The 17,143-nt window shown below is 39.7% G+C and overlaps 1 protein-coding gene across 1 annotated transcript in view; it reads left to right on the top strand.

Annotated features, from left to right (window-relative positions):
• Positions 1 to 12,301, top strand: part of SLC5A7 (solute carrier family 5 (sodium/choline cotransporter), member 7) — a 38,342-nt gene extending 26,041 nt beyond the window's left edge. Inside the window, exons 5-8 of the mRNA XM_006759085.2 lie at positions 1,130 to 1,273; positions 4,510 to 4,663; positions 9,558 to 9,775; positions 10,718 to 12,301. Coding sequence (XP_006759148.1) covers positions 1,130 to 1,273; positions 4,510 to 4,663; positions 9,558 to 9,775; positions 10,718 to 11,347 — 1,146 coding nt within the window. The 3' untranslated portion in view covers positions 11,348 to 12,301. The remainder of the gene's footprint in view (positions 1 to 1,129; positions 1,274 to 4,509; positions 4,664 to 9,557; positions 9,776 to 10,717) is intronic.
• Positions 12,302 to 17,143: the final 4,842 nt, after the last annotated feature.

Genomic DNA, 17,143 nt, shown 5'->3' with positions numbered 1-17,143 from the left:
CACCCTCTCCAATCTGGGACCCTTCGGGGCATGTCTGACTACTGGTTTAGGCGGATTCCATAGGGATCAGACCTAAACCGGCAGTCGGACACCCCTCTCAGAATCCAGGACTGCTGGCTCCCAACCGCTTGCCTGCCTGCCTTCCTGCCTGATTGCCCCTAACTGCTTCTGACTGCCAGCTTGATAACCCCCTAACCACTCCCCTACCAGCCTAAGCGATGCCTAACTGCTCCCCTGCTGGCCTGATTGCCCCCAACTACCGTCCCCTACCTTCCCCTGCTGGCCTGGTCACCCCCAAATGCCATCCCCTGCAGGCCTAGTCACCCCAACTTCCCCCTCCTGCAGGCTTGGTCATCCCCAAATGCCCTCCCCTGCAGGCCTGGTTGCCCCCAATTAGCCTCCCCTGCAGGCCAGGTCCCTCCAACCTGCCCTTCCATGCAGGCCTGGTCTCCCCAACTGCCCTTTGCTGCTGGCCTGGTTGCCCCTAATTGCCCTCCCCTGCAGGCCCAGTTGCCCTCTAACTGCCCTCCCCTGCAGGCCTGGTCTACCCCAACTCCCCTCCCCTGCAGGCCTGATCCCCTACAACAGCCCTTCCCTGCTGGCCTGATTGCCCATAAGTGCCGTCCCCTGCAGGCCTGGTCCCCCCAAATGCCCTCCCCTGCCAGCCCTGTCACCCCTAACTGTCCTCCCTTGCCAGCCTGGTCACCCCCAACTGCCCTCTCATGCCGGCCATCTTGTGGTGGCCATCTAGTGACCACATGGGGGTGACCATCTTTGACCACATAGGGGAGGCATCTTATGCAAGGGCGTGAAGGTTAATTTGCCTATTACCTCTTTATTATATAGGATTATATTCTCAAGTTTAATGTTCTCCCCCAAAGTTTCTAGTGACTTCTCTACTTGACATTATTGGTACAGTTAAACACAGAAGTATGTTTACTTTAACTTCTCTAAGTCAATATTCATGATGTTCCCCAAATAACATGATTCCAGTTTCTTCTCTGTCTGAATATGAGAAACTACTGAGCTATGTGATCTATGAAAAAAAAAAAAGAACTAGGTGGCTAAGTCTTGCATATATTAAACAGTTAAAAATATTTGCCTTACAATCGAATGTTACTGGTTGCAGTGGATCAGCGTCCCTTTCGCACTGTCACATCCTGCAGTTACAGACATTGGGTTTACGTCTACACATGCCAAATACCAGGCTCCTTGGCTGGGCACCATTGAATCATTTGAAGTCTACAATTGGCTTGACAGTTTTCTGTTGTTGGTAAGTGGCGTCTTAACTGATAAATGCAACCTTATTTTTTTCCTAAAATCAAATGCATTTTCAAGATTTAAATGTTTCTATGTAAATTTCACTTACTGGCTCATGATCATTTCTGAATATACTACTTTCTATGGAAGGATGGTGCTGACTGGTGTCAAAGTGGAGAGCAAGTGAGACTCTAAAGGATCACGGCCATGGGATTGTGTGTACACATTCCTGTTGTGCTGTAAATGAAGGAACCCCATGCCATACTCCCAGATACCTCTTCAATCTGAGGGCCAAGCCAACTAAAAGTTTTCACTTGTATTTTGAATTATGCTTTAAAAGTCAAATTCTTCTGAAATAATGAACTCATTTAGTCTCTACATAGTAATTAAATTAGTGGTGCTACAGCCTCACGTGTCTGAGACAAACTGGGAAAGGCATCCTCAGGGAAGAAGGCCTGGGCAGTTCGAGGCGACCTGGGAATAACAGAATCTTGGGGCAGAGGTGCTGTCAGTGACAAGTGAGTACAGAAGAAATAAAGGCAGATCACAGATTAAGAGAAGAGGGAAAAACAAAAGGACCTACCTGCCAGATTTTGCAACTTTGCTAATTAGGAGGATTTTGTATAAAATAAAATAATTTTATATCAAAATTAAGGGGAAATTGTTTATGTTTTCTCTTTAGATGGTTCACAATTCACTATGATTGTACTTTGTCTTTGTGGTACTTGTTAAGTTTTAGCACTGAAATTAGATGTATCTATCTCAGTAAAGAATTTCCTGGTAAGAAGGCAGGAGAACAAGAACAAAACATGTTTGTTATGGAGGTGAGGGGTCTTGTTTTCCAAGGATTGTTACAAAATGTATTGGCTAAAGTTATCCTTAAATGGGTCACAATTTTGAATTTAATGGAGAAAGTATCAAGCATTATATGTGTATTTAACTGTACCTGCATGATGGGTATGTTATGGTTATATGGAAGAGATGAGGAGATGCAGAAATGACAGGCAATTTGTTAATAATAACACCATTGTCTGAGCAAGACATTGAAATAGAGATGAAGCAAAACCCCAAGGTCCTTTCTTCTATATCAATTAGTCCTCAGGTTTGCTAATCTTCATGATAAAGCATTATATCCAATGACTAAATTTTTCCAGCTCAAAAAGTTATATGATTAAGTCATGTTCATTCTTTAAATTGTAAAATAATTTGAAATAAATGAATGACTTAACTATAGAAGTGAGCCTTGAAATGTCTCACCAATAGTCTATGATCTTCCACTTGTCATATAAAGGGGGATCTCTCAATCCCATTCTGAACTGCCCACTGTCCCTGGACTAGCACAAGGTAAGGCTGACAACTTTTCTCCCCTGGCCTACTGTGATAGCCCATCAGTGGTCTCCCTGAAGTCGGCCCTCGCACCTCTCACTCCTCCAAGCCCATTTTCCACCTGGCCACCAGAACTCCTGTTTGTCAGTGGAGGTCAGATTTTACCCTACTTGTGACCTAAATGTCAAGAGAGATTGGTATGTAAATTATTATATGTCAACTCATAGAATCAGTGATATTATTGAGCAATATCATTTACACGGAAGGTTAATTATAAGTTGATTTACAGTTTGCAAAACAAAAATTTGGAAAGAACAGTATAGACTTGAGACATGTGATAATTAATTTTAGAACTTTTTTACCTTTTTATCTTTTATTGTTAAACATGTATGGATTTTATAACAAAGGAATTGCTCTGGAATCAGTATATGCCAGGCCCTCTAAATTGGCACAAATGTGACAATGACTAACAAGATGGATTTTCCTGAATTTAGAGTTGGGTGAGAGAAACAAGCAATTATATGGGAAACCCATTCTTCAATTCTTTCATTAATATGATATACAGTATGTTTATTAAACACCAACTCTATGCCAGTCAGAGGAATGTGACAGCAATGAATGGGAAGGTATTTTCCCAGCTTTCCCTCTAGCCATTCCCACATACCCTGACTTCCATTTCCACAAAACACATAGTGTTCTCATAGCTGCTTCATCATTCTTTTTCTATTGGATTCTCTGCCAGGTACTCTTTTCTCTCTTCATCTCCATCTAGTGACACCCTCCAATACTTAAGGAATTATTCAAATGTCATTTCTGTAGGTTTCCCTAATTACTAGGCAGTTGTGCTTCATTGTGCCTTTCCACCCCTTAGTTACCCCCAAATAAGTAATTGCTTCCCACTTCTGTTCCCATACACACCTGTTTATAGCAAGCAATACATTATATAATAGTTCAGTGTCACCAAGCTTTTTTCACAGTATTTCCTCAATATAAATTTTAAATATACTCTCAATGTAGGTAAATGTACTTATAAATTATTTATATACACTTTACTGATACATTGTATACTTTAATAAAATAGCCATATGAGATTTAGGTATGAGGTAAATGAACACAAATAGAAGTTCTGATAATTTGGATGCCGAATGCATTGTCTGGAGGCTCTGCACACTCTGCTTTGGAGAGCCCTGCACTGCACTGACTCTCCTGGTGGACAGCGACCCAGAGCAGAGCCATCCCTGCTCATCTTTGTGCTCTGACAACCATTACCTTGCCTGGCACATACTGGAGTTCAGAAATATTCATTGGGCTGTATTGATTGAAATTTTAAAAAGCCATGTTTTCAGAATCTTAATTTTTTTTTTAATATATTTTATTGATTTTTTTACAGAGAGGAAGGGAGAGAGATACAGAGTTAGAAACATCGATGAGAGAGAAACATCGATCAGCTGCCTCCTGCACATCTCCTACTGGGGATGTGCCTGCAACTTAGGTACATGCCCTTGACCGGAATCGAACCTGGGACCTTGCAGTCCGCAGGCTGACGCTCTATCCACTGAGCCAAACCGGCTTTGGCTAATCTTAATTTTTTGAGGCAATTTTGTGGCGGTTAGTTCCTCCAGATAAGAACAAAGAGACTTCTAGGACATTGTAATGCAGCTTGGAGTAGCTAGATTTAGGAAAAGATTGTCTTGTGTAATTACGAAGGAAAAGAATTGGAAGAAATTTCACACAATTGTAAATATGATAATAACAAAATAATAACCATTGAGGTATATGGCATATAGGACCATTCTTTATACTTTAGCGATATACATACAACTATTCTGAATGTGATTATATAAATATAATCTCATGTTGAAAATATCCAATACATGCTATTTGCCTCTAATAAAACCCTGAGTTCCTTCGGTTCCCATGCAGATGTTGGGTGGAATCCCATGGCAAGCCTACTTCCAGAGAGTCCTCTCTTCATCCTCAGCCACCTACGCTCAGGTGCTATCCTTCCTGGCAGCTTTCGGATGCCTGGTGATGGCTATACCATCTATACTCATCGGGGCCATTGGAGCATCAACAGGTACCTCTCTTGCAGCTTCACTCATTGACCCACTCAAGCTCAAGCAAAATTACCAATTGCCACAGTGCACAGCTACTCTCCCTCTCTCACTTTCCTCTTTACCCCCACATCGTCCATTGTTATAGTGTTTAACAAATTGTATTATACATTTGTAGTCTCCAAACATTTTTCAACTTCTCATCCCACTAATAAAATATTTATAATCATCCCCTCCCCAGACATTGTTATATTTATCAACTGTGTATATGTAATCCTGTCAGCAGTTCTACTCAATCAAGGTACAATTCACAACTGTGCAGAGGAGAGGGACTCTTTAAAAAATATCTATTTCTGTCTCACCCCACAGGGGTTTTACTTTGATAATCTAAGATAGAGATAGCAAGCAGGGTTTTTAAAGTCCCCTTGATGAATCAAAGTACAGCCAGAAGTTTGCCTGCCATTACCATGACCACTTTAAACCCGAAAGGGCTGTTTTACCTTTCAATTGTTTGTTAATGAAGTTTTTCTTCTTGGAGAAACCAGTCAATAAGTATGTAGATAAAGATAAACTAAGGCACTAAGTCTCTTAAAGGATAACTTATTCAAGTTGGTAAAAAGAGCATTATAAAATGTTTGCCTCCCAGTTAGCCTCTATTTCAAACATTTTTTTTAAATCTCACCCTTAATTTTACTGAACTTATTTTTTTCCCTGAATTATATGTTCCCATGTTATACACTTTTTGAGTATTTTACATAAATATGTCATATTAGCCCTGTACGTTCAGCTAATTAAAATAGACTCCAGAAGTTGACCTTATACTCTGTTGTGCTTGTAAATATTATCCAGGATGATACCCACAGTTTGTAGAGCTATTTATTGGATGACAAATTTTAAGAGAGCAGTTATGGTTCATATACTATGCTTTTATTCCAGTTGTACATACATGACATAAGCAAACATTTAAAACAATGTTTAATAATGGTCACTGAGTGCCTTTGAATAAAAGATAGTATTTATGACACAATAAGAAGACAGATCTGGCCATTAGTGTATGCATGTGTGTTGCAGGACAATCCACTGAAAAAAATATAAAATTTATTTTTTATGGATTAAGTAGACATTTTAGTTGCTGTTTTTTCTGGTATCATGACATATCAGTTAATGCTATAAAACTGGCTTCATCAAATCATGGCTTTAACAATTGTAATGGAAAATGGGGTGGGCAGGGGTGGGGAATGTCAAGGGAAAAGACTCCTATTTGATTCTAAAATCATGACATTACAGAAGTTAGACAAATAAAAAAGAGCTATATTAATGTACATGTATTCTTTAGCATATGCTAGTACAGAAATACCCCATTATCCATGGAGGATACATTGTAAGGCACGCAATGAATGCCTGAAATTGCAGATAGTACCAAATCTCATATAGTAAGTCCTCACTTAGTACCAAATCTCGTATAGTAAGTCCTCAAGTCCTCACTTAACATCACTGATAGGTTCTGTGACTTTAAGCAAAATGATGTGTAATGAAATCAACTTTACCATAGGCTAACTGGTAACAAGCAAGAGTTAGGTTCCTATAAGATCCCCCATCAACAATATAACAAAACTAGAGGCCCAGTGCATGAAATATGTGCACTCAAGGGGGATCCCTCAGCTTGGCCTGCACCCTCTTGCAGTCTGGGAGCCCTCGGGGGATGTCTGACTGATGGGGAGTAGGCTTAAGATGGCAGTTGTATATCCTTAGTGCTGCCACAGAGTTGGGAGAGGTTCTAGCCACTGCCACTGTGCTCTCCAGCCGTGAACCCGGCTTCTGGCTGAGTGGCGCTCTTGTGGGAGCACACTGACCACCAGGGGAAGCTCCTGCATTGAGCGGGATCAGGCCGAAACTGGCTCTCTGACATCCCCCAAAGGGTCACAGATTGCAAGAAGATGCAGGCCAGGCTGAGGGACCCCACTGTTGCATGATCAGGGCCAGGGAGGGACGCGGGAGATTGGCTAGCTGGGGAGGTACCGTGGGGGGATCCAAGGCATGTCCTGCCCATCTTGCCCAATTGGGCAAGCTAACCTATCAGTCATAGTGTCACCCCTGGTGGTCAGTGCACAACATAGTGAGAGGTTTAGCAGCCTTAGCAAATCATTAGCATATTACACTTTGATTGGTTAAATGAACGACCGGACGACCAGACACCTAGCATATTAAGCTTTTATTATATAGGATGATACTGACTGAAATGACATTATTCAAAGACCTGATGTATATACTATGTTTTATTTTATACATAAGCTGGAAGCCCAATGCATGTAATTCATGCAAGGGGCTCGGCCCTCAAAGCCACAATGGATTGCCTCAGCCTGAGGCAACCGTGGTGGCTGCCTTAGCCCTTACAGTCCCAACTTCTTCTAGAAGGTTGTCCAGAAGGATGTCCGGTCTAATTAGCATATTATGCTTTTATTATTATAGATACCTATGATTAACTTTAACATACTTTAGGCATACTAATAGATTAACAACAATCTAATCTAATAAAAGAGAAACATGCAAATTGACAGTACCTTCGCTATGCCCCAAGCCATGCCCACCAGCCAATCAGAGTGACTATATGCAAATTAACCCAACCAAGGTGGTAGCCGGCAACTATGGAGCTGGAGCAAGCAGGAGGCTTAGTTGCCTGGTCAATGGAGGAAGCCAAGCTTCCCACCTGCCCTGGCCAGCTGTGGCCTCTGCTAAAGGTAATAAAGTTTCAATTATAGAAGATAAATAAATCCCAGATACCTGCTTCCAGCCAGCCTCCAATGGGAGCTTGGGTGGCTGGGGGCCGTGGCCAGCCTGAACACAGTCATCAGCCCCACATCCAGGCTGGCCAGGCACCCTAGCAGGGACCCCCCCCCTGAAGGGGCTGTGGCCAGCCTGCAAACAGCAATCAGCCCCTCACTCAGACTGACCAGGCACTCCAGCAGGAGCCCCCTCCCTGATCAGGGACATCCTTCAGGGCAAACCAGCCGGCCCCCAACCATGCACCAGGCCTCTATCCTATATAATAAAAGGGTAATATGCAAATTCATCCTAACAACTGGGAATGACTGGTCACTATGACACACACTGACCACCAGGGGGCAGATGCTTAATACAGGAACTGCCCCCTGGTGGTTAGTGCGCTCCCACAGGGCGAGCTCTGCTCAGCCACAAGCCAGGCTGACAGCTGCCAGTACAGCGGTGGTGGTGGGAGCCTCTCCCGCCTCCTCAGCAGCGCTAAGGATGTCCGACTGCAGCTTAGGCCTGCTGCCCGCTGGTAAGTGGACATCCCCTAAAAGCTCCTGGGCTGCCAGCTTAGGCCAAATCCCCCAGGGAGCAGGCCTAAGCCAGCAGGTGGACATCCCCTGAGGGGTCCCAGACTGCGAGAGGACACAGGCTGGGCTGGGGACTTCCCCCCGCCCAGTGCACAAATTTTTGTGCACCAGGTCTCTAGTAACTAATAATAAAATAGAAGAATTATAACATTATGTTGTAATAAAAGTGAAGTGAATATGGCCTTCCTCTCAAAATATCTTATTCTGTGGTACTCATCCTTCTTTTCTTGTGATGAGGGGAGATGGTGCAATGCCTACATAATGAGATGCAGTGAGGTGACTGGCATAGGCACTGTGACACTGCCTAAGGGTTACTTAAGCTCAAGCACTGTGATACCAGACAGCTACTAATACCACAGTGACCTATGGGTGGGAGCATGTATAGCATGGATGTATCTCTGGCCAGATTGGGTGGGACCATACAAGACTGCATCACACACTAAAATGTGGTACAATTTAAAACATATAAATTGTTTATTTCTGGAATTTTCTAATTTCAGATCAAGGTTGATAGTGAGTAACTGAAGCCGGTGAAAGCAAATCCACAGATGGGGAACTGCTGTATAACTAAATATTAAAGGAACTATCTATTAAAAAATACTTATGTTTCAAATCCTTTTTACCACAGAGTCCAAAAACCTTCTGAAAATTTCAACCTGGTATCTGCACTATTTTTAAAATATGTTTTTATTGGTTTTAGAGAGAGAAGACGGTTAAGGGAGAGAGAGAAACATCTATGAGAAAGAAAAATCAATCATTTGCCTCTTGCACACCTCCTACTGGGGATCCAGCCTGCAACCCTGGCATGTGCCCTGATCAGGAATCCAACCAGAGACTTCTTCCTGAAGGAAATGATGCTCAACCAACTAATGATGCTCAGCCAAACAGTCCAGGCATATCTGAACTTTTTAATCAATAAAAAGGGAATTTCTTTATCTATCATACTTCCTATTTCTAGTAACTGATAGCTGATATAAAAGGAATTTAATTGGGAAGAAGTAATGCTGAGGAAGCTCCAAACCCAAGTTTATATACAGAAAGAGGATGAGTGAGAATAGCCCCTGTATTGTCTTCATCCAGGTGCTGTATTTGTACAATGGAATGCCACAATTTCAGAAGATGTAGGTAGATAGGTAGGTAGGTAGATAGGTAGGTAGGTAGGTAGGTAGATGATAGATTGGTAACCATGATAGATGATAGATAGATAGATAGATAGATAGATAGATAGATAGATAGATAGATAGATAGATAGATGATAGATAGATAGATAGATAATAGATAGACAGATAGATAGATGATAGGTATATCTATCACAACCATATTCCATGCTGGTCTTTTGAATAAGACTAAGTATAACCAAAACCCATTAAAATCTAGGACCTAAAGGTAATTTCACTTGACCTGTACATACCTGGTTAGAGTAATTTGACTTTCCACCTAATTAAGCTAATTCATACATTCTGATTTTGTCTTAAAAACTAGCCAGTAAATAGGATGACCCCAGATTGACAAAGAACATATAACTTTTGGTTCTCCTTATGCTTTTGTTTCTATTCAATAGACTGGAACCAGACTGCATATGGGATGCCAGATCCCAAAAGCAATGAAGAAGCAGACATGATTTTACCGATTGTTCTGCAGTATCTCTGCCCTGTGTACATTTCTTTCTTCGGTCTTGGTGCAGTTTCTGCTGCTGTTATGTCATCAGCAGATTCTTCTATCTTGTCAGCAAGTTCAATGTTTGCTCGAAACATCTATCAGCTTTCATTCAGACAAAATGTAAGAGGATGTTTTAAATCTTACATTCTTGTTTTATTGTTGTCTTTGTTAGTATATTTATTATGTATGTAATATTACATACTTATTAATAGTATATATTAAAATGTGACCCTACTTTCATTAAGCACATAAGGTTAAATAATGATGAGTTTCACTTATGCTATATATAGGTATTTTTAATGCATGTTATCATTCATGTTAATACTGAAGGAATGTTTAGTTACATTGTTACAATTTAAACCCTCCTGTCTAGTGAAAGAGTAATGAAACCTAAAATATCTTCAAATAACTTTGAGTTTAATTAAACATGTTAAGAAACTTGAGAACCCTAGTAGAAGTAGAACATGGTAAATTATTTCATGGGGATTTGTGTTAACATCTGTCTTTACTCTTCACTTGACTCTCAAGTCTACCTTTGTCCAAAACTAATCTCCCAATTTGGTTTCTTTACTACGCCTCGTGGCTGTAGATCACCATGCTACTGTGGACTACTGAGGGCCCCTCAGCCTTTCTCCACCTTCTTCCTTGACTAAGTCTTTGCCTTTCTCTAGATTTTCTAGGTCACTTTTTAACAAAATGTTCCCACTTGTTTTTGAAAGTGGTAGCCTTAAAGATGGTAGGATTCCTATAGAGAGAAGAAGCAAGGATAAACCATGCCTCCTCACTGCCACATAAGAACTATATCTTAATATGTAAAATGAGCAAAGCCCCAAACCCCCACCTTTGTGCTCTTCTTCTATGACAGCCGGTTAGCTCAGCTCATCACTGCCCCTGCACAGTCCTGGAAAGCTGTGGGTGATCTGTCCCTGCATGCTGTACTCAGCAACCTTCCCAAAAGCCAGCTAGATTGCTTCATAGGCTGTGTGTTAGGTTGTTTTTCCCATAAGTTGAGCCAATTGAAAGCAAGGAATTCTTTTGACCAGCTGTGGCAATTTCTTGCAGGCATCAGACAGGGAAATCGTGTGGGTCATGCGAATCACAGTGTTTGTGTTTGGAGCTTCTGCAACAGCTATGGCACTGCTCACAAAGACCGTTTATGGGCTCTGGTACCTCAGCTCAGACCTCGTTTACATCATCATCTTCCCGCAGCTCCTCTGTGTGCTCTTCGTCAAGGGAACCAACACGTATGGAGCCGCTGCAGGTTATGTTTCTGGCCTCTTCCTGAGAATAACTGGCGGGGAGCCATATCTGTACCTGCAGCCCTTGTTCTTTTACCCCGGCTATTACTCTGATAAGAATGGCATATACAATCAGAGGTTCCCCTTTAAAACTCTGGCCATGGTGACCTCATTCTTAACCAACATTGGCATTTCTTATCTAGCCAAATACTTATTTGAAAGCGGAACCTTGCCACCAAAATTAGATGTGTTCGATGCTGTTGTTGCAAGGCACAGTGAAGAAAACATGGATAAGACCATTCTGGTCAAAAATGAAAATATTAAATTAGATGAACTTACACCTGTGAAGCCCCGACAGAGCATAACTCACAGCTCAACTTTCACCAATAAGGAGGCCTTCCTTCAAATGGATTCCAGTCCCGAGGGTTCTGGGGTTGAGGATAATTTACAATAGCCCCTCTAAACAAAACACTGCTTTCTCAGATTTATGTAGCAGGCTAGTGCTGGAGGGATGGTGTGCAGCATGTAAAATATATTTAAAAATAACATCCAGGAAGACAAAAATCCATACAAAAGTGCACCTGTACAAGCGCAGGCCATGCTAGAAGGAGTACCTATGAAAGTATCAGCTTTGTTTCTCATTGCTATTTCTCAGTCCCACTTGGTTTTGTCTCTAGATAGTTTTCCTAAATTTTCAGTAATAAGTAAAGCCCCACTCAAAGAACAGGGGGCCAAACGGATTATCTTTATTATGAAAAAATGAAGTAGAAATGAAGGAACAAAGGCAATTAGGTCATTTGATCCAGACCTTGTCTGCTAACACACTGTTGAATGTAGTTTAATCACCTCCCAGAAGCTATGAGCATGAGCACTGTTACACCAATGAATGGTCCAACGAATGAGCCAGCTGATTTTCTTGATGGATGATGCATCCCTTAACTTGTGTTTTTAACTATAGCACATGTTGAATATGAAATTTGTTTTTCTGCTGGTAGCGGCATGTATTTCTCTGAGCATAGGCAAGCAAACACAAAACACTTTATGGTGATTTTTTTATGTGCAGGGTGATAAGAAAATAGAATCCATTTGTGTGGAGGAGCACTGGCTTTTTGAGTGTGTCCCCAGGCACTGTATGCGCTGAGGAGAGGACCTGGGGCAAGGAAGACATGGGTAGTGGGCAACCTTAAAGCCGTAAACACAAAGGTCATTAAGAAGAAGTAACAGGAAAAACAGTGGATATTTATCTTCATTTTAAGTTTATAAAGTTATGATTCATGACTAAAGAAGTAATGTCTGGGCTTGGAAGTGAATGTGAGCCATGTGTAAGGTGAGGTAGCTCCATAGCACCAATTAAGGCTAATGAGAGACAAACTGCGAGTCCTGACAGGAGTCAAACTAGAAAAACAAAACCCACCGATTTATTTATTTATGTATTTATTTATTTATTTAAATTTTTATTACACTTTGTATTCAACATTATTTTGTATTATTTTCAGGTGTAAAGCATAGTATTTAGACAGTCATATATTTTACAGGATGATCACCCTGATATTTCCGGTACCCACCTGGCACCATACATAGTTACTACAATATTACTGAATTTATTCCTATACTGTATTTCACATCCCTCTGACTATTCTGATTACCAATTTGTACGTTTTAATTCATTCAACTTTATTAATGAGGGTAATTTATTGCTAAGAGTATGAGAGGTGCTGGAGTTGGTGCTGGGTGAAAGAAGTGAAGGAGTTAAGCAAAAATATTCCAAACTCATAAGATACAGACATCAGTATGGTGAGTACCAGAAAGGAAAGGGGTAGGGGCTGGTAAGAGAGGGTAATGAAGGGATAAATGGTGATGGAAGGGACTAGAATTTGGGTGGTGAATAAACTATACAATATATAATTAACATATTATATAATTGTACAATTGAAACTTATATAATTTATTAACCAATGTCACCCAAATAAATTCAATAAAAATACATTTTAAAAAAACTACGTCATAGCACTTTTTCATATAAGCCAGTCTTAGGCACTGGACAAATCACCACTACAACAAGTATACAGTGAATTTTATAATGCGGAAGAAAGCATAAAGTAAAAATAAGTCCTAAAGGGAAGAAGCATCAATTTTAACATTTGGTGTCTATATAACTTTCATGAGGTGGGTCACTAAATATTATTTCATTCCTTTTCTAGAGTGAAAAATATGTGTGCGTATATATAATGGTTTGTATCCATTTTAGAATTCTAAATGCTTTCTCACCAGTGACATAACAGGGATAGTTGAAGCTGTGTGTAATAAAGCAAAGAAAACTGTTGAGCTGAAAAATTACCTGAGCATTTGATCCAATAAAGAAAAGCAGACTGAATTATTCAAATGAAAGGACTTTTTCTAAAAGTATTTCCTTTCTGTGATTCTTAGACGAAGTGAGGTTCATTCAATGTTGGACATTCTGTATAAAAGTGGTGATTGAGAAGCTAGACTTCCTGTTTTTAATTGTACTTGTTCAAAAGCATTAGATACTATATCTCTGTTATTAAACATGAGTTAAATTTACAGGGTAATTTTAAAACATAAAATTGAATAATTTTACCTATTGTAACATCCCATATTTTTAATGCTTTAGCAAATCTTGATGGTGAGTATGACATTGCACTCAGAATATCTACAGAACATCATCTGTACATAAATGAAAAGAGTTCTTTCTACTCATTTACTTGCTCAAAATCTGCTCCATGCTCAGTGCCCTCTGGAGAACTTGCAAGGAGCAGTTTGGGAACCACTAAGAGTGGGCGTTCCAAGATTCTTAGACATTGAGAAAAGAGCCAGGGGCAGGAAAAACATTAGAGTAAAACTACACTGATGACATAACTTGACATGTAAAAGTGATTAATTGATGGGGCTACAGTGTCTGGAAAACATGACATTTCAGATGTGCCATGTTTTCTAGCCTACTACCTGAATCATATTTGTATCCATTCTATCACCACCCATTTTTGTTTCAACCTATTTAGGCTTGTGTATTTACAGAAAATCTTGGTAACAGAGTATAGCATTGTAACAGAGTACAATATGGGAGTTTACTCTCTTTACAGACATTTTACACTGTTGTCTGGCAATAATTGTTCAAACAATCATGAAATCCAGTGAAAAAGAATAAATATTAATAGTGAAAATTTATTTCATTTCATTCATTTTGTAGAAATAGAAAGATGAAGGGGAAATAGTTTACCTTATCAAAAATATTAAAAACTAGATAACTCATTTTAGCTACCACATAATGTTCTATTTTATTAAACCTACTAGAGGCCCAGTGCACGAATTCATGCACCAGTGGGATCCCTCAGCCTGGCCTGCAGGATCGGGCCGAAACTGGCACTTTGGCATCCCCCGAGTGCTCCTGGATTGCAAGAGGGTGCAGGTCAGGCTGAGGAACCCCACCGGTGCACAATCAGGTCTCGGGAGGGACACAGGAGTTTGGCCAACCAGGGAGGGACCAGTGCTTGACAGGAGCACTCCAGGGCATGTCAAGCCCATCTTGTTCAGTCCTGATCAGCCAGACCCCAGCAGCAAGCTAACTTACTGGTTGGAGCATCTGCCCCCTGGTGGTCAGTGCATGTCATAGTGAGCAGTTGAGCAGCCTTAGCATATCAATTAGCATATTACGCTTTGATTGGTTGAATGGCTGACCAGACGACCAGACACTTTTGCATAGTAGACTTTTATTATATAGGATTATTTTCTACTACTGTCAAACTAGATGATTTTAAAAGCCTAGGTTACTAGAAAATTCACTAATAAATGCTGAATGAAATAAGCAAGATAATTTTTTAAAGGAACAAAAATAGTAAAAGATCAAGAGGAATGAAATAATAATTATAGAGTCTTTAATTAAGCACCTTCACAAACAAATTTCCCCCAGTTTCCAAGGAAGGAATAAAGTTGTGAAGTGCACAAGACAATGTTTTATGCTCATCACTTGCACTGTGATGAGCATAAAACAAGTATTAGGGACATCATAGGTATTACAGACATCACAGGTATTAGAGACAGCTTTGTATTCTTCCAGCTTTGCTCAGTGGACATAATTTTCAAAAACCCATTCTCAATAAAAATAAAGCAACAGAAACACTTTAGACACTGGCTATATTAACCTTGAAGCCAATACCTGTATAATAAAGCATTAGAATAAAACATTTTATATTCATACTCTTACACAATAAACATTAGAATATGTTTATTGGGTAATTTTAGTTTCTTCACACATGTTTTTCAAAACATCAAACTTGTAGATGCAACACAACTATAGAGTCACCAACAAGCTTTCAAATACCCAGTGTCAAAATCCAATTTCTTTGCCACATTTGTAAGTAATGATTTTTATGTGAATATCGAATGTAAGCTTAAAATAATTTTATCTAATGCAATGGCTATTAGCTTTTTTATTTGGAAATAATAAATTAGAATTGTATCTTAAAGATAAATCAAGACTTTCTTTTTAGTCTTTCAGAACATTTACTGTGATATAATGTATAGTTTATTGTAAGTTTGCTACTGAATGAACAGATATATAAAATGTTGCTAAACATATATTTTTGTCTGTCAAAACACATAATAAGAAAATTTACAACTCTACATGTAAATGTTTTAAATGTGATGGTTCTATATTAAATTGTGCTCGTGCAATTCAGCATATTCTTGTCCAGGTTTGACTTTTTGGGGCCCTTTCTTCAAACAAATAAAAATGGTGCTTCAAGACAAATATACAATGAGATTGAAATAAACCATCCAACTACTGGAATTTGTGTAAATGCCAAATGGAAATGTTGCACCTGCAGAAGTCTTGGGGAAATATATGATATCATATCTCAAAATAAGTGAATTATTTTTATTGGAATAGAAGTACAACCATGATAAACAAACCTTTCTTTGAATCAAAGAAGTCAATAGATATAATATGTATTCAACTAATATCAAAATCTGATGGTAAATACCAAATAGCTATCTGATAATTGTTGATATAGTATATACAATCATTAAATGACAAACTGGTTCCCATTATACTTTAAATATGTACTTCATATCTCTTACCAAACTCTCAAGGTGTCTTTAAAAGTGTAATTACATATAACCTCGGGTGAACTGCAGCCTCTTACACCTTAATCATAACCATTTGTGCCTTGGGATGTCTATAGGGAGCAGGGATCTAGAGAGAGCTTAAGGGTGAATGAAGGAAAGCACAGGTAGTTGTTGCAGGGGACATCACAACCATTGGTCTACCATTGTGGGCACACTTATACAGAACATGCATTTTTGCTTAACCACAAACCTATGATCTAGGGGAAATTATTAGGAGCTAGAAATGAGTGTCTAAAATATGATATTTCAGCCTGTGTTTGCTTTCTTTATTTTATCCAATAGTGTTAAGAGAATTTAATTTTATCATTAGCATTCTCCTTAGACAGATATTTTGAGGGAGATCCAAGGAGCTACAAGATAATGATAAGCGATTATAGTTTATATTTTTATACAATTACCCAGAAAAGAACTCCAAATCATAAAAACAGACATCTCATATTTATTTTATTTTATTTTTTATTTATTAATGTACTTTTTATTGTTGATAGTATTACAGATATCTCCCATTCCACCCACCATTTACCCCACTCTTCCCAGCCCCTACCCACTCACCCCATGTCTTCATACCTTATTGCCCATGTCCATGGGCTATGCACATAAATATATAAGTTCTTTGGTTTATCTCTTCTCATCCTCTAAACCCCACATTGAGGTATGTCAGTCTGTTCCATGCCTCCATGCTTCAGATCTTATTTTGTTGGGAAATTCATTTTGTTCATTAAATTTTACAAATAAGTGAGATTATGCAATATTTGTCTTTCTCAGATAGGCTTATTTCACTTAGCATAGTATTTTCCAGGTCCATCCATGCTGCCCAAAGAGTAAGAGATCCCTCTTTCTGACAGCTGCAGAGTATTCCATTGTGTAAACGTCACATAGTTTTTTTATCTACTCATCTACTCATGGGCCCTTGGACTGTTTCCAAACTTAGCTATTGTAAATAATGCTGCTATGAATATAGGAGTGCCATAACCTCCCCATCGGCCCTGCCCTGAATGTGATAGTGGCAGCATCCCAACCCCCTGATCAGGCCTGCTCTGTGGGTGATAGAGGGCGGTGCCCCAACTCCCCTGATGGGCCCTGCTCTGTGAGTGACAGGGGGGAG

This window comes from Myotis davidii, unplaced genomic scaffold, assembly GCF_000327345.1.
Source record: "Myotis davidii unplaced genomic scaffold, ASM32734v1 scaffold416, whole genome shotgun sequence".
NCBI lineage: Eukaryota > Metazoa > Chordata > Mammalia > Chiroptera > Vespertilionidae > Myotis > Myotis davidii.
Note: the sequence above shows the minus strand (reverse complement) of the source record. Positions and strands in the feature narration are given on the sequence as shown.